This window comes from Numenius arquata, chromosome 9 (assembly GCF_964106895.1).
Source record: "Numenius arquata chromosome 9, bNumArq3.hap1.1, whole genome shotgun sequence".
Classification (NCBI taxonomy): Eukaryota; Metazoa; Chordata; class Aves; order Charadriiformes; family Scolopacidae; genus Numenius; species Numenius arquata.
Window position 1 is genome coordinate 14,669,897 of NC_133584.1, and position 24,911 is coordinate 14,694,807.

Consider the following 24,911-nt stretch of genomic DNA (forward strand, 5'->3'; position numbering starts at 1 on the left):
GGAAACAGTTTTAACCAATTTGTGATAGTTAACATCACCCACCATCACACAAATGCCCTACTGTGCTACCAATTACTGTTTAACACTTATTCATGTATAAAGATTACTTATAGATGGAATGATGCTGATGGGAGTTCTTTGGGACTGTGTACTTGCATGCACGTTCTGTAGAAGCAAATTAAACAAAGCCAAACTATACCTGAAATAGTACCTCATGGGCAGCCACACAGAGGAAAGTTCAGAGTTAGAAAGGAAAAAAGAAAGCATTTTAAAGCAATGTAAAAAGAAAAATGTGTATTAGCTATTAAAGAATAAAATTGTTTTTGCAAGGAGGTGCTAACCAAGATTCTCTCCAGAAAAGCAGAATTGGCATAAAGAAAAATTTTTTTGGGAACAGAGGTCAGAAGTCTTACAGCCAGACAGAACTCTCCATGAAAGAAACAATCAGCAAGCAACAGCATAAAAAAACGCGTTCCTAAGTAGAGACGACATTGTTCATAAATCCTTTGGGTCTATTTCTTTAGCAAATGTAAATTTTTACACGCATTACTGAACATTCATTATACCTTTTAGTTTTATCTGTAAGAGTTTAAGGAAAGTATCATCACATCTTTCATATGTGGTGGTTTTTTTTTTTTTTTTCATCTTCCCCCTTTGTGCTTACACACAACCCAACTACTAGTAGATGGACAGGGCAGAAGTGAGGGCCGGCAGCAATTCCCACTGGGCCTGTCCCCTGCCCCACTTTATCTGCACAGGAGCACATGCTCAGGAGTGACCAATTCCTTCTTCAGTCCTCACCAAGTCACTCTTCTGCCACTTTAAAATGGACATTTCCAACATTCTTTCATCTGCCGCAGCATTTTGGGCCTTGAGTCCAGGTTTTACTTTATAACATTAACCATACCCTACTGCCTTCAAAGGGAATTAAATACATAAACCATTTGGTCCAGTCAGGAACTGTGCAGCCATCCAAATTTTTACTGTCTTCCCAACACCGCTGACCACACAGGACATGATCCCAGCACTACCGGCCCTTGCCGACAGCTTGACTGAGAGCATGACAAGGAAATCAACCCCAAGTCTCTCTCATCGCGTATGTGGAACAGGAAGATTTTATTTTATTCCAATATCAATGCAGAGGAAAGGTACTATTCTACCACTTTTTTTCCAAAGGGCAGTTTTAAAAAGGATTTTTGAGTGTTTAGAAGTTGGCACCACAGCGAAAGGTTAGACTGTTTTGGTTTTCCATCTTTTAATGCACATTTCCAATATTAGAACTATTATTGTTTTGGAGATGAGAGTGCATTCATTTGAGAACACTTTCAGAAATGATAACTGACCTTCCAGAAATATTTAACATGCATGGCATGTGGGTTTATATAAAAACGTAATGATACAATTCTTCCCAGACTTCAAAAGATAAATCATTCAATACTGCTCTATTGGGAAAAGTCAGTCCTAGTGAAATTCCCTTCTGGTTTTCAGATTTAGTTTCAAGTATGCTCTAGAGAGGAGGCAGGGACGGGACACATTTTATTCTAACAGTTTCTGATAGCTGCTTGCACTAGGGATAAGCACAGAATGAAGGGAGGGAGTTGTGACATTCATCAAAAGAACAGCTAGAAAGAGCACAAAGCGGAATCAAAGCTTGTATATAAAAGCAATTAAGCTTTTAATACAAAAGCGGGTTCCACCAGTGAACTACTACTTGTAGTTCAAGTTGCCATATTTGGTTCTTTCAAATTAACTGAAAAGAAAAAAAAACCCAAAAGCTATTTTTGCAACATACATTGCGGCTCTGGCTTTGGCTCTATTACATAACAAAAATATCACATACAAAAATAGACTAAAATAAAGTGCCCCTTTAGTCTGTATGCTGCATTAAAATACTTAATACTGTAAACCTTATAATTATTTTAAAATCCTACTTTAAAACTGAATTCTGGAAATTCCCTTTCCAAGCAGTGTTTTCACTAAAGTGCAAATTTTATGTACAAAAATACTGTAACAGTGCTTTACCATTTAACACCAGAGTAACTCAAAAGGCACACATCGTACATTCAAGAAAAGATAGGAAGATAAAGTAGCAACAGGGCTGTCAGAGAGTTGCAGACTTAATGTAGCACCAGAAGATGAGCACTCAAGTATTACACGAGAAACAGTACGATGGTGCATATGGCTTCTACCACCAGAAATGAACTTTTTGTGGAACAAGCTACTTTCAGCTCGTTCTCATTCCAGGAATATTTTGGAAGACCAACCGTACCTTGCAAAGCAATATGTACATTCTCTCGGTAGCTCAAACCAGCCAGGCATATTTAAATGAGAAATGTTGATGCCATTAGCTACATTAGTTATTGTTTGTCAACTGCGTTACTAAAGCAAAGGCGGCGGCAGTTGGCTTCACTCTGATGACAGCAAACTCATCCATCGATATTTACCCTCACATAGCTTCCAGCAAACATACAATTGTCTTGAAAATCCTTATTTTCTTCTAGAATCGTAATTTTGGAAAAGAGGAGTTCTAAAGTAAGGGCAGTGCAGATAATTTAACATGTATATGCAGTGAAAAAGACCAGCCTCCTCTACGACCACATGAAGGTATCTACCATACCCTGTGACAGCAGAGAGAGGGTTTGTGCTTACACGTACACATTTACACGACCCTTCCAGCAGGCCAGCAGGCATTTACATTTAACACACTCAAATATTTACTTCAACTTCTAAAAGAGACTTCAGAAAGTAAAGAGTCAAGGAAAGCAGAGCTGTGCTGCCCAAAGAAACAGCAGTATCTCCTGGCTGGGACAGTGTGCTGCAGCCCGTGGCCCAAACTTCAAAAACATTACTCTAAGGGTACCTTCCCCCTCATTTTGGGCAAGCTCTGTCCCTTCTGGCAGCTTTGCCTCCCGCTGTCAGCCCCTCCTGTTCACATGGATCGGATACAATCTGATGCAGATATTTCAGAGACAGTACCAACTACAGTCTCTACATTCTACTGTCATACAAACTGAAAAAAAGGTGAAGATATTTTCAAAGAAAGACTTAGCCAGCTTTTTACTTCAACTACCTAATTGAAGAATCTGTCTAAAAAAATACTGTAACCAAGATGTCAGGGAAAAGAATCTCCCCCATCTCCAGTTTAACACATTCATATTTTCATGTCAGTAGTGCCTGTATTTGTTATGAATGAAACATTTTACTAAACATTTGTAATGTTTAGTAGCCAGCTAAGGCTTTTTGTACAGACTACAGAAACACATTTCTGGTTTACAATAATTTTGGACGACAGGTCCATTAAATGACCTAAAAATATTGATTTATAATTTAGCACAGAGCTTTTGAATCAAAATAACTACCTCCTTTACAACAAAGGCATTTTACTATTTGAAACAAGAGTTGTTATTTCTACTTCTTAAAATGAGGAGACTCAAAAATACTCCAGTATTTGTTACCTTCAGCCTGTCAGTGAAGTACTATGCATTATATCAGAAAACAGCTTTACATTCAAAATGGCCAAACTGGCAATAGACTTTTTTCATATACGTTGCCTGCTGCATTTTCTGAGTGGGGAACTCGTTCTCATTTAACCTCAGAATCAAGTATATACTTTTAAATTATCTGTTGCTCTGCCAAAGAAAGCATTTGAATGCCTGGATGTCTATAGTACTTTTATTGTTTTAACTTGAATTTCCTAGAAGATCGGTTTAAAAATAAATTTGGAAATCATCTATTCTTAAGGAGAAACTTTAGGAAATAAATAAATTTGGTTTATTTAATAGAGTTCATCTGGGATATTAACATGAGATTCAGTGTTGTCCCTTGAGTATATTCCAGCTCCAATCTGGTAAAAGACATAAAGCACACGCAATCCTTATGAATCAGTGGAAAATATGTAAGGGCTTTACAGGAGTTAGCCAAGAGTACTCAGCACTCACTCGACCTTAAAAACAAGGCTTGCCTTTCACTACTGCCATAGTGGTACAGTGGCAGGTTTTTAGCTGTATAACTTGACAATCAAGTGTGCCTTCATTATTGATATTTGCATGAGAGTAAGTTAGGTCCCTATGGAAGCATACCATAATAGAAGAAATGGCTTGCATAAATATCACATCAGAACATAATGTGAATTGGGACTGAGTGCCCGAGAATAACATTGCACATATTCATTAAATGTAATTTGTTACTTTCTTATACCAGTTGGCTCAAATGTCTGCCAATTCTTTCCCGCCTTCCCCCCCGCCCCCCCAATGGTAAGATACTATGCATACAAAAATACATACTTCAGAATGACTGTTTGGTTTCTTATTTGTATCTTAAATAAAAATATTTAAAAATAAAATTTGAGGAAACAATACTCTCCTATTTCTGTCTGGAGTTATTTTGAAATATTGATGTACATTTTTACATTGGTATGCAAGCATTTTTTCTTAAAAAAAGAAAAAGAGGACCATTCCACAGGAAGGAGAATGGTATCCTGTAATAAGATGAACTCCTCAACTGCCTCTGAGCAGCCCAGGTCAGAAGGCTGCTATTAAATAACGTCAGGTAAATCCTAACATTGTGTGAATTTCAATGGAACATCAACAGGAGAACACTGTGGACAACTACCAGCAAAACAGGTTGGTAATGGTTGTAGTAACATACACTACTATAATAATGTACTTTAAACACTCTCCTTTTAGTTCCTCTAAGTAATCTGACAGTCACACCAGTGAATTTCAATGAAACTTTAACACGTCAGTTGTTTATAAAAAACATGACTGTATGAACCTAGCTTAAATTTTCCTCAGGTCCTAAGAATCTAATTGTAAACTGATAAATTCCTGAATACACTTCTTATACTGCATTTCAGTATGGTTATTGGTAGAGTATTGACCTGGCTGTCCATAGAGTCCTTCCGATTCACGCATTTCTTCATTCATCCGTGCTAAACGCAACCTGTGATTTAGGAAACAAGAAGAACAGCGTCATCTTTAAAGCACTAAAAAAGACTGCAATTCAGGACCTACAACGCACCCCTGAACCTCACATCAGTGAGGTCATCTACAGATAGTGCACACTCTGATTCTTCTTTTCTTCTCCCTCCTTTTATGTAATGGAATTTTGACATTCCTTATATTTTTAACTGGAAACAGAATAGGATAACCTAGTCATCTGGTCAAAAACAGAACATACAACTTACAGCGTTACGATATCTGCATTTGCAGCTTCTACTGCTATACTCAATGGATCTTTCCCATCTTCATCAGTGGCATGCTGGTTTGCTCCTCGTTTTAGGAATAAACACACTTGCCTGTTTAGAGAAAACATTTAAGAATAATTTTCACAACAATAAAGGAAAAACGCAAGTAAATTCAAGCTGGATGCAACGTATTTGGCTTAAATCATCCAAAGTATCTTGAACATATCAAAACAGCATTATTCATCTAGAAAAATTAAGACATTAACACAGCAGTAAGAAAAACCTTGAATTAATCCACATTAGAAAGACAGCTTAACTCAAATCACACTATTGCAGCAAGAAGCAGAACCCTTCAGAAGCCAGACTCTTCCTTCCCCTGTCACCTTAGGTTGTAGAACCAGAAAACCTAATCCCTTTTACCACGACAGGCGAGAACCAATGAGCAGGATAAGTCAATACAGGAAAGGACACGGTTCACAGGTGTCCGACGTACCCGACAGAAACTGATCTTACTTCTCTCTGCTATTATAGTTCTTCTATATCCCATAACAAACAGGGCATACTGACCGAGCTCACGTCTTAAACTCTCCCAGGTTGTTGTACTCTAACTAGAATTCATGCATGCAAGGAGTTTGGGCACCACCAACCAGATTATTATGTCCTCATTTGAGCTGAGCCAGTACAGAGTTTCAGCTAAAAGCCATGATTCCAAAACGCAAGATGTGATATTACATTTTGAAGTGAGATACGCTCTCAGTGCAACACAGTTGGGGTAAGTCAGAAAAAGCCTTGGCCCTCACACACCACTATTTCTCTTATTTGTATAAGATTTGTATCATATTTCTTAAGAAAACAAGGAAAAACCTCATGAGTCTTCACCAGAAGTTCGTGCTATTTCAAAGCCTTATTAAATACATGTTTTTACAAAAGGGACCAAAGCATGTTTACAGGTGTTTTGCTAGCGGACGAGACTGATAATTCAAATTATTTCCTCTCTCACCACAAAAGTCTAAGAAAAACCTAGATCACCTGAAACATTAAAATGCTAGAATATTTGGGGAAATGAAGAAGCTTCACATCAATGTCTATAGCAAAGGCTAGCCATTTACAAACTCTGTAACAGGGAGTTACCCAGTGTGTCCTAGAACCGTGGCGTGGTGCAGCGGCCCCCTTCCCTTCATGTCCCTGATGTTCACGTTGGCCCCATTCTGCAGCAGGAACTCACAAGTAACCAACGAACCCTACGGAATGAAAGCAAAGAAACAATTCAGCTCTAGAGCTCTAGAATCAGAGCCAAACCTGTTCTGCCTTCTCACCACTGAGTCATGTGGCCAAGGAAATAAGAGGGATTTGCTTCCATATCAAATTTAAACGCTACTAGGTTAGATAATTCCAAACAAAGCGTTAACAGGGCAAAAAAAAAAATAGTTCAGAAACAACTTTGAGAGAACACTGTAAAGACAACTTCAGCATCCCATTATCATTCATTAGTGAAGCAAGCAGTTCAAAAGGAACAGTGACACAGAAATATCCCTATTATTCCCCTTCCCTCCTCCCCATCAGCTGGTGCTGTGCATCACATACCCCTCGCACGGCCTGAATGAGTGGCGTTGCTTTGTTTTCTTCTACATTGACCCAGTTTACTTCAGCTCCATGGGCCAATGCTTCTGCCATATCGGGAAGATTCTTCTCAAAGGCAGCTCGATACAGCTGCAGCCCTGGACTAGGCTGTTTGGAGTCACAGAACACAGAAGACTCTTGCTTGTCTCCTTCTGAAAAGAAAAACAAAACTTATCTGTAATCCCTGCTTTTATAAGGTACCTCTTGGAATTCTGACCAAAAATGTAGTTTCTCTGGCATAAAGTAGCCGAGGTTTTGCAGAACGCCGTGCACTGCTGCTCCAGTCTGCCAGGAGACATCACAGATGCCTTTCGCCTGTTCCAGCATTTGGGCACAGCCACTTCACATAATTATTACTGCCCAGTAAACATACCCTCCACACTACTGGCACGTGCAAATACCCCTCAATCTACCTATTCCATAACATTTCTAAAAAATTATTATAGAAGTATGTTTTATCCTATGCTGAAAGATATAAGAAAGACTAATTTCCTGCAGAGATGCAGTCATACAAATACATCCTTATCTGCAACAGCCTGATACGCCTAAATAAGAGGCTAATACCCTTCTGACCTAAATTTTGTTAAAAGATACCACTGTCATTCACCAATTACTCACTGTGGCTATAATCTTTTTGACTAAAGCGTAGTCTTTCTTTTCATCTCAATAAAAGTTATAAAGAGTGAAGTCTGGGAGATAAAGACATTGTTATACATAAGCTTTCCTGAGCTGTTACAGCATCATGTTTCTACAATGCAGTCAGAGAAAGGATCCAAAGCCACACACTGCTTTGCCTACACACCACAGCTCTGAACTATGGGGTTTAAAACATACCTCAAAAGAGCGCTTTGACACAGAACAAGTTTGCTTTATAAATAAATGTTTTGGATATTTTGACAAGCCATACTCAATACATCTGACAGCCCAGGATGCTAGTATTAGACAGCAAATAATTTCATCAATCAATTTATGAAACTTTGGGTAAAGAGGGGGTAATGTTTTAAGACGTGGTCAATTCCACATAAGCGGAAAACAGAAAAATTAAGCGAGAATGCTCAAACAACACATAAAAGCCTATTATCTGTGACTTAACAGGAATTCCATCTCCAAGGATTTAACTATTATAAAAGGATTATGCATTTCTGTGGAGACTTGTCTGTATCAAAATGCAGCACTGCGCTTTCTGCTAAAAAACGAAGTTCTGGCTCACTATCATCTGACTGGAAAAAACCCGTAATTCTCTGAAATCATTTAGAAGGATTCAATGTCATACTTGCTACCACGCCTGGAGGAGGGAAAGGTCACTGAAGCAATCATTACCCTTGTTAAAAATATCTCAGCCCACCAGGACAGAAGAGACAGGAATTGTATCTCTTTCATGTGAGCATGCTACCAAGCAGTACTGATTAAATTTTCATCTTAAAGAACAAAAAGTCTAACCCACCTGGTTCATACAAACTGTTTGCTGATGTAGTAGAGGCAAGGTGTTCTCTGCTGTCATCAGCGCTCTGCTGGATCCCACTGTCACTGCTTTGGACTGTTTTGAAGAGAAACCGTAATTACTATGCAGACTGTAAGCTACTGACTCTTCACAGATACCATGATAATAAAGCAAGCTCTTATACTTGGTCCTGAATACATATTTTTTTAATTGACTAGTAATTATATTTAATATTCTTAGCATACCCATAGAAAAATATGAAGTCACATACTGCAACCATAACATTTATTATTATAACAATAATATATGTCAAATATTATTAGAAAGGAAAAGATCAGGATAAGTAAAAAAGCTTAAATTATTTCATGAAAACACTAAGCAATGCAGTAGCCTGGAAACAATGGATTAAAGGCAGGGAGATGGCCACAACACACAATGGATCACTAGTGCAAATACTGAACACGCCACAGCTGTAGTACTTACTACTACGTAGTTTTGAAGAGGTATCAAAGTAGGAGAAGAGTGAATCTAGTTCATCAGGACAGAACAGAGACTCCCGCCTCGCCTCGTCGCTACTTACAGCAACCGCTGGGACATGCAGGTTAGCAAAGCACAAAGCAGGCAGTAAGGAAGGGATAGGGCAGGAGAGAACGTTATTGGAAAAATTAAGAAGGATGAAAATACGGAGGAGAGAAGGTGGTTAATACGTTTCTGAATGATAAGCATCCCCACTCTGAATTCTTCCCCACCTAAAAATGCACATCTCTGAAAAAGTCTTTTCTCCCTATCCTTCTGAACTAGGCTATGACCCAAAGACAAATTCCAATTTCTCTGCATGAGGCAGGAAATCAATTAATACAAAAATATGTTGCTTTAAAAAGAACATGCGTAAGGAGAGAAGTATGTAAATACCTTTTTGGGATGCCGCACTTTGTTCCCCGGCCAAAAGAGGTTTTTCAGGGCCGCTGTGCCTTTTCTCTTGTTGACTTTGAGGCAAAACTTTTGTTCCAGATTCCAGCAGAGATACTGATGCAGGCTGTCTCTCTACAAACTTTCTTTCCACGTATTTTGCTCTGATGTATGCCTCCCTCTCCTGCCTGTCATATACAAAATCCCTAGAGTTAGTAAGCTAATATTTTAATATTTTCCTGTATTAAAAGAACATCCATTTCATACTAAAGCCAGTAATCAAAATTCTAGTTTGGCATTGCATACAAGACATACTTATGACACATTTTCAGAAAGACTAAGGGTGCACTATCTAACTCCTTCTGGATTCTTGATTAGATTTTGCATAAGGCTCAAAAGAAAGTGATTTTGTTAAGTTCATATATGTATATTTTCTCTCAGGCAGAGACATTAGTGGTATGTGGAAGAAATAAGCATTCGCTACCGTATGTTACTTAGACTTTCAGCTGGAAGGGACCTACAACAACCATCTAGTCCAACTATTCATCCTTTATACATGTTTGACATTGTTAATAACCAATTAATATAGCATATATTTAGTTTCTTAGATAAATATACATCACAACATTTGTTAAAGGAACACGCAGATTGCACAAGAGAACCACAACGGTAGAAAGGGTCAGGTAGGCAGTTCCATAATGCATTCTGAAGTATTTTTTCCCTGTAACCTGAGGTTATCATTGTAAGATACACACACCAGTTGTAACAAACTGATTAAAGGGGCTATAAAGGTATTACTTTAGCAGTTACTGCAGAAAAGCAGTTACCGCTAGAAGGAATATCCAGCAAATCTACTACATTATTTATATTATCTCCAAATTGCCAGCACTTTATAAAACGCTGTTTTCTATACCATAAAACTGCCTGAGAGCAGGCAGCACAGAACTGGAAAATTGGTAAAAAAAGGTTTAAAATACATCTTATACAGCAGAACAAAACATTTGGAAACTACCTTCAAACACAAATTAGCATCAGAGGAATGGCAGACAGCAGAACAATTGAGCTCACGTACAATGTAGGCAGAAAAAAAAAGAGAATTCTGGGGATCAGGGAACAAAAAAAAAAATTAAAAAAAAAAAAAATCGAACTCAGAACAAAAGTCACTGTAAACAAAAAGCAGAGCCGCAGGCTCCTTCCAGGAGCACTCACAGACCCCGTACAGCTGGCTTAGATGGTACAAAGCAGGCAGGAAACAAAAGCAATGTGCCCAGTTGATGAGAGCGAGCAGGATGCTATCAGAAAAAGAACAAGGGACCAAGAGGGACCACCAGGAGGAATCCCCAATAAAGACAGAGAGTAAGAAAAGGGAGAGAGCAAAACATACTGGTGGTAAGGGGAAACAGAGTAAATTAAAGGAGAGTTACACAGTTAAGTGATAGTATTTTTTAAAGCTGGAGGCTGAAGGAAGCAACAAGAAAAGGAAGTAAGAGGCACTGCTAGTAAATTACTACCTTTGACTTCCAGGTTGTGGCTTCTTTACTCCCACTTTTTCCAACTTCGCTTCATATATTCTATTTATAACATCATTTCCCAATTCACACATAAGCTATGAAGCAAAATAAATAGATTCAAATACAGTCGCAAAAGGTTTTATCTACCTATTTAGTTGTTTGTAACCTCACTCAGCCTATTCTTGCAGCTTAGTATTTTCACTGGTAAAAGTACGCTTACAGAAATAAGCATGGTTTTATATCATGATAATGAAACCATCAGTGAATAGAGAAATTAAATTCCAAGTAAGATGGCAAAAAACACACAGTCACTCTCTTAAAGTGCCATTCCCTTCTGAAAAAGGGCTGCAAAAATGACCATCTGTCATTCAAGAATCTTTTTTGTGCAATCAGAATGACATCTGCAGCCTCATTAACATAGGCACTTTTTTCCACCAGCTTTGCCGGTAGCTATTCTTATCCCATCGGCAAGAGACGATTCAATCAATTCTATTCCATCTTGTCCAACAGACATTTTTGCTAAACCATAATTTGTTATGTCTACAGAAAAAGATGAGAGACAAAAGACAGCCTACAGATACTACTTCAAGGAGAATTTGGCCCATAAAGTCCAACTTACTGATGGAAATTAATAGACTTCTTCCTTTCAATACCAGGTAGAATATTGAGCTCTGGTACTTACCTAAGCAGGACAAGAGATGTAGTTTTGGGGTTTGTTTCCTCAACATGAACATGTTGATATTAAAATTATTCAAGGTCAAACCACAAGAGAAACGCCCCCACTCACATTGTCTTTTGACTGTTCAGAATAGAGAAGCAATACCCAAGTACCAGAACATCACAGCTAGAAACACAGGCTTTGCATCAGTTATTCAGTTGCACACACGCATCCATGCCTGAGTTCTGATTTCGGTATTTCAAATGTCATATGATTTTCAGAACCATGTTTCAAGCTAGAATTTTGGCACACAAGCAGCTGCATGAAGGTTCTCCTATAAGCCAGCAGGAGTACCTTCTCACTGTAAGAACCAGCATCTGAATTTTCAAGTACAATTGTGCTTTAGGCTCTTGGAACACTTCCAAAATTTTTCAACCCCCTATATTATTCGTCTGTAAACAGTTTCCATTTTTATATGTTGAAAGTATCAGATGAAACTTAATACTCAACGTGCATTTGTGAACCTGAAAGTTGTTCGGACTCGCAAGTTTGTAACAAGAATGACTACTGCTACTGCACGTATTAGAAGAAAGCATGAATTAAAAAAAAAAAAAAAACCAACACACAACTTTTACGTATAAAATTTAAGACTCGCATTTGTACCTAGTGCATGTGTTTCCTGTATTGAACTTTCTGATGCTTTGAAACAACAAAGTACCAAACAGAAACTTGTTTCAAAAATACTATCATACCTTTAGAAGTTCAGGTTCCCATGAATCCAGCGTTAAAGATCTTACTTTTGAAAAGTGGACTCCCAAGCTCCTAAACAGCATAAAAAACAAAGCATTAACCCGCAACTGCATGCTGTGTCTTACCTCAGACAGCTTTACCATTAATTCATACAAATAAATCAGTGACATCGATTCTATTTACAACAACTAGGGGTCTCTAACCTTGTTTCAATATACATTTGAAGAGGCAAACACCACCCTTCCTCATTAAGTCAAGGCACAACCCAAATACAGTTCTGAAGAGCTCCCCAACCTGTGTATCCCAGAGCACTCGATGCAGAGGGTGATTCCCAGGTTGATGCTGGCCCACCGAGGATCAGCCAAGCCACAGTCACAGCAGGCAGCGTTACCAGGAATGCACTGAACTCGCTGGAGAGCACTTTCTCCCTTTAACAACTTCTCTTTTGTCTCACTGCCAGATTCTAGGCTTCCAGTAGAAGGGGATGATTTCTTTTCCTGTTTCTAAAAAGACGACAAGAAACAAATAAAAAAAAAAAAGGAACACACACTATATTAAAGAAATAAAGGTCCTATAGTGTACTAGAATCCTAGAAAAGCAACTTCTGCATTTAAGGCCAAGGAAAGCCATAGAACTGAAAAAATGTTTAGCTTTTTAGAAGAAATACAGAACTGAATATAGGAGTATCCAATAATCCTATGAATTTTAATCCCACTACAGGAAAATCTCATCCAAAAATATAGGCCAAAGTAACACTACTAATATGGAGTGAAAGACATTATATCTAAATTTTAGCCTTCAGAACTTTATTGCACTTCCACTGGAAGACAAACAACGGTTTCTTTTTTCCTCCCCTCTCATAAAAAGAAGTTTTCTCTATTTTTTAATTTTCAGGATCTAAAGGGAGGGTTGTTGTTAGTTTGGGTTTTAAACTCACCTCAGATTCATCCCCTTTCTCTCTATATGCTGTAGCAATACTGGTCTGAACAGCCTTAATCCAGGCCTGTCGCAGCTTCTCCGAGTCAGCCTGAAGCATGCAGCTTCTGTGACAAATACACGTGTACGCAGATTCAGAGACCAACCAAGCAGTGAACATCAAACAACACATTGTTCAGTAAAATACAGACTCTTGAGAAAGTTTCTTGCTGTGACTACATTGTTTAGTAGGCATCGTCTAATAAACCCATTTATTTTGAGATAACAAAGAGCTGACCCTTTATGAATTGCAAACTTCTCGTTTCAAAGCTATTTGCAGATAATAAGACATAAAGACATGACTCTTCAAATAACCCAGGGAACGGCTTAGCTTCCTATTCCCTTTCTTTTCTTACTCCAAATTTTTCATTTTTGTATCCTCACATGCAATTTACCTTCATGACAATTGCACAAGATAGAGATATCAGTCCTTGATCAAAGTTAATTCACTGAGATAAAGATAAAATTTTTTTAAAGCTCTCTGACAAAGTATGAGCTACTTTTCACACCAACAGTCAAAGGAAACAGGTCATGAAGTATAAAACTGTTCCAACATTCATGGGCTGAAACAGCACAGGCGAGCAGGAGCAAAATGCATGCTGAAGTGAACCACAACAGAGGATAGAAACGTTAGGACAGCAATCTATTAAGGAGTGGAGAGCGTAGGTAACATCCAAAATGAAAAGCAGGTTGACCTTATACCAAAAATTTTTAAGTGGTCTCATCTCAAAATCATCAATGAGAAATCAATGTCCTGTGCCCTGGCTGTGGCAGGACTGTCACACTTCTCCAAAAATAACCAATGCACCACACTGCTAGAGCTGAAACTACTGGATAAAAACACTGTTAATTTAGTTCATTTAGTGCATTCTGAAATGTAATTTAACACTGAGACTACAACTTATTTATATGTTTCTCTCTCATTACACCAATCAGAAATTTGGAGAAACTGAGATCTATTTTCTACGTTATTAAGCAGCTTTGGTAGTCTCAGCTGCTGCTCACCCACAACAGCACCACAACCACAAGCCATTTATGCACAAGGCACAAGAACACACGTTTACTTTAATGCCAAAAGAAAATTAAATACTAGAAGCGCTTCTCACAGCATCACTTAATCTTTGCCAAAATTTCAGAAAACAGAATTGTTCAGATTCTTTTCCTGTTTTGATCTATCCCAAGAGAAATATTAATCTTGCACTTCAAGACAACCGAATGCAATTTTTTTTTTTAATATATTTTTAAATAAACATGCTCTATCACTTCTCCTTACTTTGTTGGAGAAACCACCTCAAAACAGAAACGTCTTTCTATGTCTTCACAGTGTTTAACCGTGCAAAGCCGCAAATCTTCAACAACTACTGTGGGATTATCCTAAGAGACAAAAATGTAACAAAACAAGTCACATAGAAGACAGACAAGTTGCTAATACTCCCAAATTATTTTTCATTTAATTATATTTGCTTGTTTACACAATTTTTTCCTCCAAAAATAAAATTATAAATAGGTGGAATCAGAGATACTTAGCAGAAAATATTTAGACAAATTTCAATGTTTTGTTATATTTTATGAAAAATGAATAGAAATGTTGGAGAATTCCTTTTTACCTACAATCCAATCTACTTATTAATCAACACTTTAAACAACAGTATTCAAAGGAGTTCAAAAGACACTTTCTAAGAGATGCAATTAGCTCACACATAAATCACAAACATTATACCAAATCTGCAGTATTATAAGTGCCAAGTACAAAAATTAAGCCAGATGCTGTGGTTTTGAAAATTTGTTTCAATTAATAAGAATTCTATTCTAAGGTAACAGCATTTTAAAGGATTGGTTTTGAAAGATAAAAGTGCAGTTGGAATTCACAAACAATGTGCTCACACAAACTCAACTGTTTGTTTCCTTTCCAACCACAAAAACACAGACCCCTCATTGACAGCATCAGCTAACAAGGAACAGCCTCTCAGCCCAGTCTGCTAACACTGGAGAGAAATGAGTTGTCATAAGCTCTACCTTTTTTTTTTTTTTTTAAATTATTTTTCCTTTTCCATACAGTTCTCTAGTTTTTTCCAACACAAAGAACAGCTACAGCTTTGTGGCACAAAAGCAGATCCTAAAGCAGTAAACAATGAAGCAAAGGCCCAAATCTTGATATTGGCTGCTGAACCACCTTAGGTTTTCAGTATGAAATACCCGTAGACAGCATCCCTGACTGTTCCTAACAAATGCTTTCATGCCTCCCACCTGCAAACTGCTAAATGGGGTATGTGAACCCAGTAACTGGAGAGAGCAAGTTCTGAAAGAGTTAAACCCAAGTGCTCAAGGCTGCCAGCAAGTACGTACAAGCCTTTTGGGACCAAGGACTTTTAAAGCTCTTAATAAACCTTCTCTGCAAGAAGGTAACAAACCCCACAAAGAGGCAAATAAGGTACTTGTCTCCAAGTCACTGTGCAGGAATCTCAAAATCTGGAAGTGTAGCTATTAGTCTCATTTTACAAAGGGAGAAACTAATTTACGAAGTGCAATAGGTTGTTCAAGACCACCCAGGACGCCAGTGTCAGCACTGTTTCTCCTTCCCCTGATCCGTCAGGAAAACCACCACCCGCACCCCAAAATATGCCAAGCCCCTTTTTGATACCTACCTTAAATTTCTTCTGGTACACGAGTTGGTTATTCTGTATTGAGAACCAGCGCCTATGCAAACAGAGAGACACCCAGAGGATACGTAACTGATTTTACAGAGCTTATTTGACCAAAACGTGCTAACATACCGTCTACAGAGGGACTGCAGGAAAGAGTTCACAAAAGAAATGCCACGGTCAGTTTCAGCAAGTATTTCGTGAGAATAATGGAAAAAGGGAAAGCAGAGACAAAACAGAAAAGAAAGCAAGGTTCAAATAATTTGAGTCCTAAACAAACACATTCGTGTTATGACAACATTAGTTAAGCTATCACACAAAACATTTTCATTTCAAAGAACATTTACTTCAGTATTTTAGCAGCAAGATACAATTTCAAGTAACTGATAACACAAATTCAGATAGATTGAATAACAAAAATACTTCATCTATGTAAACTACTCACTCCTGAAATACCTTTGAGAGTAGAACTAAGAAATAACTCACTGAGGCACTAAAAATACTACAGCAATGCTATCCCACATAAGTTTAACGTCTCTCTATACTTGGCATTTCTTAGTTTCAGATGCTGAAATAAAAAGACTGCATACAAAACCCAGGCAAACCCAAGAAAAACCTTTTAAGTAGAATCCTAACTTAAGCCTCAGCTTTGTAGGAAAAGATTAAATGAAAGATTTAATGAAGGCACCCTGTAAAATCCAGAAGAGAACACAACACTCCTCCGAACCGTATCCTTCCTTATCAAACTCACAGTTCTGATAGGATACAATTCATAGAGAATGGAAAGATAAATCATATTTTGGAAAAAAATCATGACTGCCTCAGATCTGTAACAACTGCAGTTTATCAGACCAATGAATATTAAAAAAAAGCAAATACAGCCAGCCCTTTCTACCTCTTCTGGGGATGCACAAAACAAATGCTAACCCATCACCACTGGTTTTGAACGGACAAAAATGAAGGGAACATAAAAAAAAGTAACTCAGTCCTGCAGTGGAATGTACACTTTTTTTTTTTTGTTGTTTGGTTCAGGCTTATAATGTGAACCTGTGTTTATCACAGCATAATTCCTGTTATCTCAAATACCCCACTTATACCACCCATCACTTCTTCCTGCACTGCCAATCAGTCTGAATGGTAACAGTATGCAAATTACTGTATTGCAACAGATCTTATTCTCCAAATGTTGTTGAACTTCAAGGTACAGTTTACTACAATTAGTAACAAAAGCTACATATAATTATTCAACCATCACAAGCCATTCATGAAAAGAAGCACATGAAGATTTTTAAGAAAAATTAAGATATACAGAAAAAGTTAGATTCAAATCAGAAAATCTAGTATTTGTTAGAAAAGTTAGTACTTAGTAGACAGATGAGATTCTACCTTTTAACAATAGTCTTTTCAAATGTTGTGCAGATATATTTAATTTAAAAAGTAACAACAGGATCTTCTTTTAATACTGGATTTCCAACATAATAACCATCTTTTTGGGTTAAGATAATTGAACAGAATACTACAAAAAGTTACTTTTTCAATTTATTAACACCAGTAGTTTTGGTCACTGCTATTTTAAAGGCATCACCTTCATCATTTACTTAAAAAACCAAAACAAAACACAGATGCAGTAACTAAGCATCAAATATGAGCATAAGGCAGGTTATTGCTAATATTTAAATATGTAACTCAACGAAAGAGCAGACTAGAAAAGGAAAATAAACTCAGGCTTTCTTATGTGCTTGTTTTGAACATAACACCAAATAGAAAAACATGAAAACCAGTGCCTAAGTGATAAAAGAAAAAAAAAAAAATGCAGCCTTGTCCCAAGGTAATGTGCAACGGAGTAAATCCCTAATAACAGCCTTAGGTAGTGTAATTAACTTCACTAATGCGATGCTTCATTTGTTCTACAGATAAATATTTACAGAGTTACTAAAGTAAATAAGCTCCAATCTGATCAAGTGAATGTATGTGAGCACACAAATTGTAAGGCAAATTTGTGTCATCTTTAAAGCCTAGTCTAGAAATTTTCAAAGTTTTCCAGCCCCTTTTTTTCCTAGTAGAGAAATTAAATCTGTTTAAGAGAACTTTCCAGCTCAGCCAAAAAGCGTGGGGGTTTTGGTTACTTTTTAAAGAAATTTTTATTGAACAAGATCAACAATTTAGAAAGTAGTACAGCTTGCAGATCACACTTTTGAAGTAGATGTCAATGGAAAATAAAGTTAATTAATACATTTTATTGTATGCTTGAAAAAAAAAAAAATCAAAGTGGCAGACTCCCCTCCAACATGTCAGCACCACAGCAGTTTTATTCAGGCCAAAAACTTTTGAGTTATTTCATATTAACCAAGTATCATCAATAAACTCATGACTGTAGGAAAGAGATGGCTGGGGCTCTACAGCAGTAACAGCCAGGAACTTCTGAGGTGTAATACATGGACTGAAGGTGCTGTTGTTGGGTACATCACATCTACCCTGTTCTAAGAACTAACATTCATAAGCCTTTAGGCAACACGTATGCACTAAATACTGACCATTATCAACGTTTCTTTACATGTGTCATTACGTCAAAAATAGGTGAAAAGAATGGTGAAGGAGAAAACATAGTTGGGGAATCTTAAACTAGTCCTCACTCAGTAGTGCTTAAATATAGTTTTTTGGGTTTAGAAACTGAATGTTTTCCATCATTTATACATTCGCAATTCAAAAGAGTATTTGTTAAATAGGAAACAAAACAAAATTCATTGAAAAACATTTCCAATTTCTAAGAATTGAGAGTAATGCCAAAAAGAAATATAAAATTTAAATTCTTTGAGTTTTACATAAAAAAAAAAGAATCATGCTTATTGATTCTCAGAAGGAAACAGTTTTCTTCAGTAGTTGCTATCAGCATGCAACTAAAACAGAGTGATTAAGAATGCACAACATTTAAAAGTTACATCTCTATTTCCAATGCAGTTGATAAGAAAAGTCTCACCAACTGCAACTGGAGAAAGTCAAAACACTGGTCTTGTACGCTCAGAAGTTTGAGTGCAGAAACTTTGCTTTAGTTCCTTTTTATCTAGAACTAGCTCAATCTTTCTCATTTTTTTAAAGGTGTTGAGCAGCAGGTACACTGGCATCCCAGGCAGAATCCTTCTGTTATTTTCTTAGACTGAGCCACTTATACATCCATTGCAAGTAATCAAAATTAAATGCAGGGTTAATTAAGAGCTTTTTGCGTGCCAAAGAAACATTGGGAAGGTATAAAAGAAGCTGGTTGGTACCTGATGTGATCGGGCTTTTTCCTGTCATGTGAAAAAATGGGGTAGGATTAAAACATAAGGGAAAGGAGGAGAAGGAATGAAAAATGCAAAATGAGCAAAATAAGCAAAGAATTAGCATGATCTGAAAATACAGCAGAATTAAAAAGGAAAACATTTACAGCATCCAACCTAAAAGCTATTCAGAACATACTAGTGTTTGAAAAATACTTTTCTCCTATACACATTTATTCAGGCATATCTTTCTTCATGATATGGACTTTTTTTCATTTGAATTTTTAGGAACCAAACCAGCTTTTCACCTACTGCTCCACAATAACAAATGCACCTGATTTCAGTTCTTGATGCCTTAAGAAAAAATGATGTACAGTAAGATACTTCATTTACAGATAGACATACATTCCAAAAATAGGTCTCCATACCTGTTACTGTAAGACTTCGCAGTATAAAGATATCATTTTGATTCCACTGAAGTATGTTATCTGAAATACTTGTGTACATTTTACACTATCCAGTAAGTCACAATAAAAAGATTGCAAAATCTCCAGCTCTTTCAAAACACAGCAACATTGAATTGCAAATAGCGTTTGAGCAGGTTACAAAGTAAACCACAAGCTATCTCTTTCTCAAGCCAGCGTCACTCAGAACTATCCCAAGAACAAGAAACATGATCAAAAGCCCAAATAACTAGTCATCAGACAATTAAACCCAAGCTGCCTCCTGCCCCAGGAAGAAACTACATCATCCTAGCAAGAAATTCGCTTGGATTGGAAACAAAACAAGTTTTCATTCATTAGAACAAATCTGCTCCCCTTCAAAGCACTGCATTAGATGGGTTCAATCTTTTTCTCTCCCAGTAGCCAGACTTTTCCCAGCATAAACCAGTATGGTGTCTGTGGATTCATTGACCAAGACATGCACACAAAAGCATCACAATTATCTGATTTGTTAGCTAGAATCATACTGATGTGTGCCAAACTCAGACAAAATCCATTGCACCATTTCCTTTTCTCTTATATTTTTAATGCTGGTAAGTATACACTAATAGTGGTAATTGCAGTGACTTTTGGGTGCCTTTCATTCAGTCTTAAAGGCGTATTTAAAAAGGTCTAAAACCATCAAGATATCAACTGATATCAACAGAGGGAAAAGAGAAGGTACCACTGTAAATACATACTACTACTGACAGCGCAATCAGCAGTTCACAAGGAAGATCAGTGTCATCGCCCTTGGTTCAGAACATCAGGAAATTCCAGTATTTCTTTCTAGGCAAATGAATTCCCTCTTACAAAATAGATAACTCTCTAAATGTTTCCTCCTTTGGTATCTTTTTTTTTTTTTTGGTGGTTTGTTTGTTTGTTTTTTGGTTGGTTTGGTTTTTTTGTTTTGGTTTTTTGTTGTTGTTTTTGTTTGGTTGGGTTTTGTTTGTTTGTTTGTTTTTACACACAAAATCCTTATTTGTACTCTACCTAATGACTGAAAAAAACACTCTCACCTTTAATATATGGTAAAATTTAATCAGTACTATCTCCCTGCAGCTGAAACAGCAGCACTACAGAAGTAAAGCATTCCATCAGCGGAAACAGGCAGCGGAAAGTGGCAATGACCACTTCAGTGCCTACAACGTAGCAAGCAATTACAAATGTACTCAGAAATAAAAATAAGATTAAAGTATTTCTCTATTTTTATTAAAACATGAAAAACGAGGCTAGATTCAAAAACTAATCGTTGTCTTCATTAAGGTTTTAAACATATATTCTATGTCTGATAATAGCTGTAGTAGTTTCATAACAACTAGTAATGATTTAAGTACAAAATTGAAATGACTGATTCAGTTTCTAAACAGTATTTATAGATAGCATATCCAATGCTATTCTCTGCCTAATTCTGAAGTATCCAACTAGCCTATCACAGTGCAATAAATTATCAAGAATCTAAGATTAAAAAGGTTAGAGGTTGAGCCTTATTGAATACTCCTGTGACAAACAGAAGAAAAAATATAAGCAAATATAAATTATATAGTAAAAGTAGGTAGCTCTGACTCATTGCTGAGCTGTTTACCTTGGCTCTTTCAAACAACTTATTGTTTTGATATGTTTTTATTATAATTATATACGTTCAAACCTGTAACAACCTGAAAGAATGTCATTGTGTGTCTTGATTTAATTTTGACTTCCCTGTGTTTGTTTTGTGTCCATTCAAATTTCCAACATACAGAAGTTAGTTTTAATTGAATCCTTCTCTCTAACCACCTTCAGGTAAGATACATGTACAGTATTACCAGGTATGAGCCACATGGAAGAAGAGATTTCCCAGCTACCTTCCAACGCTCCTCTCCTGCTCCCCCCATCACCTCCCTACAGAGCAAGGGCTTGATGCTGTCCACAAGAAGAACACAGTGAGCCAGAGTTTTGCCTTCAGTCACTTATCAAGAGGCTGCAGTCAGTTCCGCACACCACCTTACAAAAAGGACCCTTTCAGCCCGTTGAGAACCCAATAAAGGGCACTCTCCTGCCCCATTACTGCAGATTTTTCTCGATGTGCTTACGCTAACATTTTACTTCAGACCAGGAATGTGCTTTTGAAGCGTATCTCCCAGTTTTCTCCCTTCACTGCCCTTCCTCTTGGAGAACTCTGAATTCTGCATGGATGAAACTAACCCAGAAGGTACATGACAGTAACAGACAGATAATGAGACCACAAGACCAGACCAGAAGTAGACCAAAGCAAAATCCTTTACACTAGTTGCATGTGACTTGCTAATACAGATACTGTCTTATTGACACCAACGGCCCCTTGCATCAGTCTGTGAAGCAATCCCAATTTGTTATAGACCTGTGTCATTCCAAAGATGCTCAAGGAATTACAGAATAATTGAGGTTGGAAGGGACCACATATCCAAATGCACATTTTGGCTTTTGAAACACTTTGAATAGTTTAACAGAAGCACTGCTGCAAAAATTGCAGAGCAAAAGATAGCAAGAAGAGCTCTATCACAACAAATTGATTTAAAAATTTGAGAACTGTATCCAACTATACTATAAATGCTCCAGCATATATAATATTTAATTGAAAAAAACATACACCCTTGGAAACACAAAAAAAAAACCCCAACCCTGTTCAGGGAGAAAAATATTTAAGCAATAGTAAAATATACATTGTTAAAAAGACATGGCTAACAACATACTTTGAATTCCCAACAGGATCAACAAAACTGTTAAGCAGAAGTCACTGCAAAGGATATGAATTGCAAAGGATAAAAATTCTATGCTGATCTTTCAGGAAAAGTAACTGGAATCCTAGAGTACTTGAGTCCTTCACTGTGTCTCCCTGCTTCTAATAGCTATAGAACTCCCATTTCACTTTGTCTTCTAACACTTAGTTTCCCAGCATATACATTCATATAGCTTATGGTATACAATCCTAAGTATTGCTCTGTTTCAACCCCAAAGGAAGGCCAAAATGCAATTACAGAGCCGGACTGTGCACAACAAAGCAAGCTTTCCATACAAAGGACTTCTCTAGACTAAGACACACTCTTAGAAAAAGGTTTGCAAACATCTAGGATAGAAAATAAGAAAAAATAGCTTTGAAGTGTCATCTGTATGTTAATTAACAGTGTAGTCCAAGTGTTCTGTCAAAACCATGGAATCAGTGAGTTGCACAGGTTATAAGTCAGATCAGAATTCAGTGTAACACGCAGTAGCAGTATCTTAATAAGCTAGTAAATAGAGGTTCTGAATAATTACCTGTTCCAAGTCTTGAAGGCATTGCTGGCTCGCTTAAATAGATAGCCTTCCATAACAATACCATTGGCTGCATCTACATTGTATTCTAGTTTAGTATCATCACTGGAATAATCCTAGTACAAAGGAACAAGACAAGAAAAAGACATTGCAGTTTCAAATGAAAATTCAAATATGGGCAGTATTAATGTCAAAATGAGTAAACATTTAGGAATAAAGTGTTGCGAGCAAAACATATTAGTCAAGCCATAACTCTCAGCTCCTGATTTTTTTTTTTAAAGCATTTTTTAGGAGATCAGAATACTGATTTTTACTTTACCTGCACACAAGGGGAATTTCTCTCTCTTTCTCAGGTCTTGGTAACCTCTGTGGCCAACCAGAGGGCAAACATTACTGACAGAGCATCTGATGCTTCAACTGTCTGCTCAAACGGTCTCATATATTTCAAAGAAAGGGGAGAGTAAGGTAGAGGAAAAGGGGCAATGGGAATTAGGAGTCAGAACTGCAAAGCAATTGCAGCCTCCTGCTGACAACTGTGTAAAGCCAGCTGTGCTTTAGCATTTTCTTCAGCTCTGTCATCCTGACAAGTGAGCCGGATCAGAACTTAGAAGACAAATAACCAAATAAAGATGATGCTATCACTTATCTCTAAATGAAAGCCGACAGGATGCTGCTAATGACAAGAACTTAGCAGTAATTTTTACCCTATGATCTTTGACAAGAACATGAAGCTAGAAGTAGGACAAGGGAATATACATTTCAATCAATCTAATAACAAATAAAACCAGCTAATAACAGTTAATAACAGCTTTACAAGTTTTAGAACGGTTAACTGCTTCACATCTCCAGCAAAGATAAGAGTAGACTAAAGTAGTAATATATGTGATGAGTATTTGCTTTCATATCTCATCTGAAACAGCATGGGCTCTTCCCAGGCAGCTAGGGAGCTCAGGTATCCAGTGAGTGGGAGGTTAACAGATACTGGGAGTGTATGAAAAAGTACACATAGAATTACATCATTTATCATAAGCTATGTCCAGAGACTAAATAATATGCACACTATTATTTAATTTCACTGCTAGTAAAATATATCCTTAAAGTAGACTAGCAACATATGGCTTCTTCCCCTTAACTAGGGCAGAAGAGATATCACCGCAAATTAGGTTTCAGAACAGAAAAACAGGTTAAATACTGAAGTCTCAGGACATTTCAGGACATCACTCTCCAATACCTTTAGCAGGTGGTTTTTGCAAATTGCAAACATAAGCTTTGTGTGAATACTATGTCAGTAAATCTCTGTTTTGTACTTTGCTCCTTAGGATTTTTTCTATACATATGGGAAAAGAGGCTATACCAACCCCCCCCCACAAAAAAAACAGCTTCAAACCCAATACCATTAGCCCTATATAAAATTCCAGTCTGCACAACTTTTCTGCTGCACACTATGTTTACTCTTATACATGCAGATGGTATGGTCCAATCCAAGGTTAATTAAACAACACAGTGAAGAGGTTACAAATATCAAAATTGGCCCTTTACACTCAAAGGCCAGCACAGCACCAAAAATTACTCATAGTGTTTTCAGCTAGTATCAATCTGAACAGGTTAACTAAATTTGAAATGTTAAATCTAGATTTTCATTAATTCACTGGCAGATCATTGCAAAAGTAAGAGTTTCAAAAGAAAATGGAACTATTGTATCACTGCCATGTACTGATCTGAAAGAACTTTTAGGTTGCAAATAAAAGCTTCTCAAAAGTCACAAGTTTGTGCACTTAGTATTCAGCATTTAATACTTTTGATCTTCTGCCTCTTTTCTAGGTCAGAACATGCTGAACATTAAAGGCTTCATGTAAGCACAAACAACCAAATATCACAGTACAATTTTAACTTAGTATTTCACAACTTATGACATATAAACAGTCTCAGTGTTAAAAGTCCTTTGTTTTTTTTTCTTAACCCCTCCAAAAAAAAATAGAAAACCCCTATAAGCACAGACTTAGACATGCTGATGTCACATTCCCCTCCCTCCCCAAAAAAACGATAAATTACTCTAACTTACCAGCTCCCAAACATAATGAAACCTGCTAAAGATTTGCATCTTCCTGCCTCAGCGATGCCTGCAGCTCCTTCTCTAGTGAAAGACAACGTATGCTCCCTCAATCTTCTCTGTCCTTAACTACTACGTAATCACATTTTCCTCCAGGTTTG

General features: G+C 37.1%; 1 protein-coding gene across 2 annotated transcripts in view; it reads right to left on the bottom strand.

The window, feature by feature from the left end:
- Positions 1-24,911, bottom strand: part of ACAP2 (ArfGAP with coiled-coil, ankyrin repeat and PH domains 2) — a 64,818-nt gene that overhangs the window by 920 nt on the left and 38,987 nt on the right. Inside the window, exons 10-23 of one of the 2 annotated variants that reach the window (XM_074153001.1) lie at positions 22,704-22,816; positions 18,958-18,978; positions 15,695-15,746; positions 14,323-14,423; positions 13,012-13,117; positions 12,369-12,577; positions 12,077-12,146; positions 10,667-10,761; positions 9,159-9,343; positions 8,250-8,342; positions 6,770-6,957; positions 6,317-6,426; positions 5,186-5,296; positions 4,880-4,941 (exon numbers count right to left, since the gene is read on the bottom strand). In XM_074153001.1, coding sequence (XP_074009102.1) covers positions 4,880-4,941; positions 5,186-5,296; positions 6,317-6,426; positions 6,770-6,957; positions 8,250-8,342; positions 9,159-9,343; positions 10,667-10,761; positions 12,077-12,146; positions 12,369-12,577; positions 13,012-13,117; positions 14,323-14,423; positions 15,695-15,746; positions 18,958-18,978; positions 22,704-22,816 — 1,516 coding nt within the window. The remainder of the gene's footprint in view (positions 1-4,879; positions 4,942-5,185; positions 5,297-6,316; positions 6,427-6,769; positions 6,958-8,249; positions 8,343-9,158; positions 9,344-10,666; positions 10,762-12,076; positions 12,147-12,368; positions 12,578-13,011; positions 13,118-14,322; positions 14,424-15,694; positions 15,747-18,957; positions 18,979-22,703; positions 22,817-24,911) is intronic. The other variant, XM_074153002.1, reaches the window with a different exon arrangement.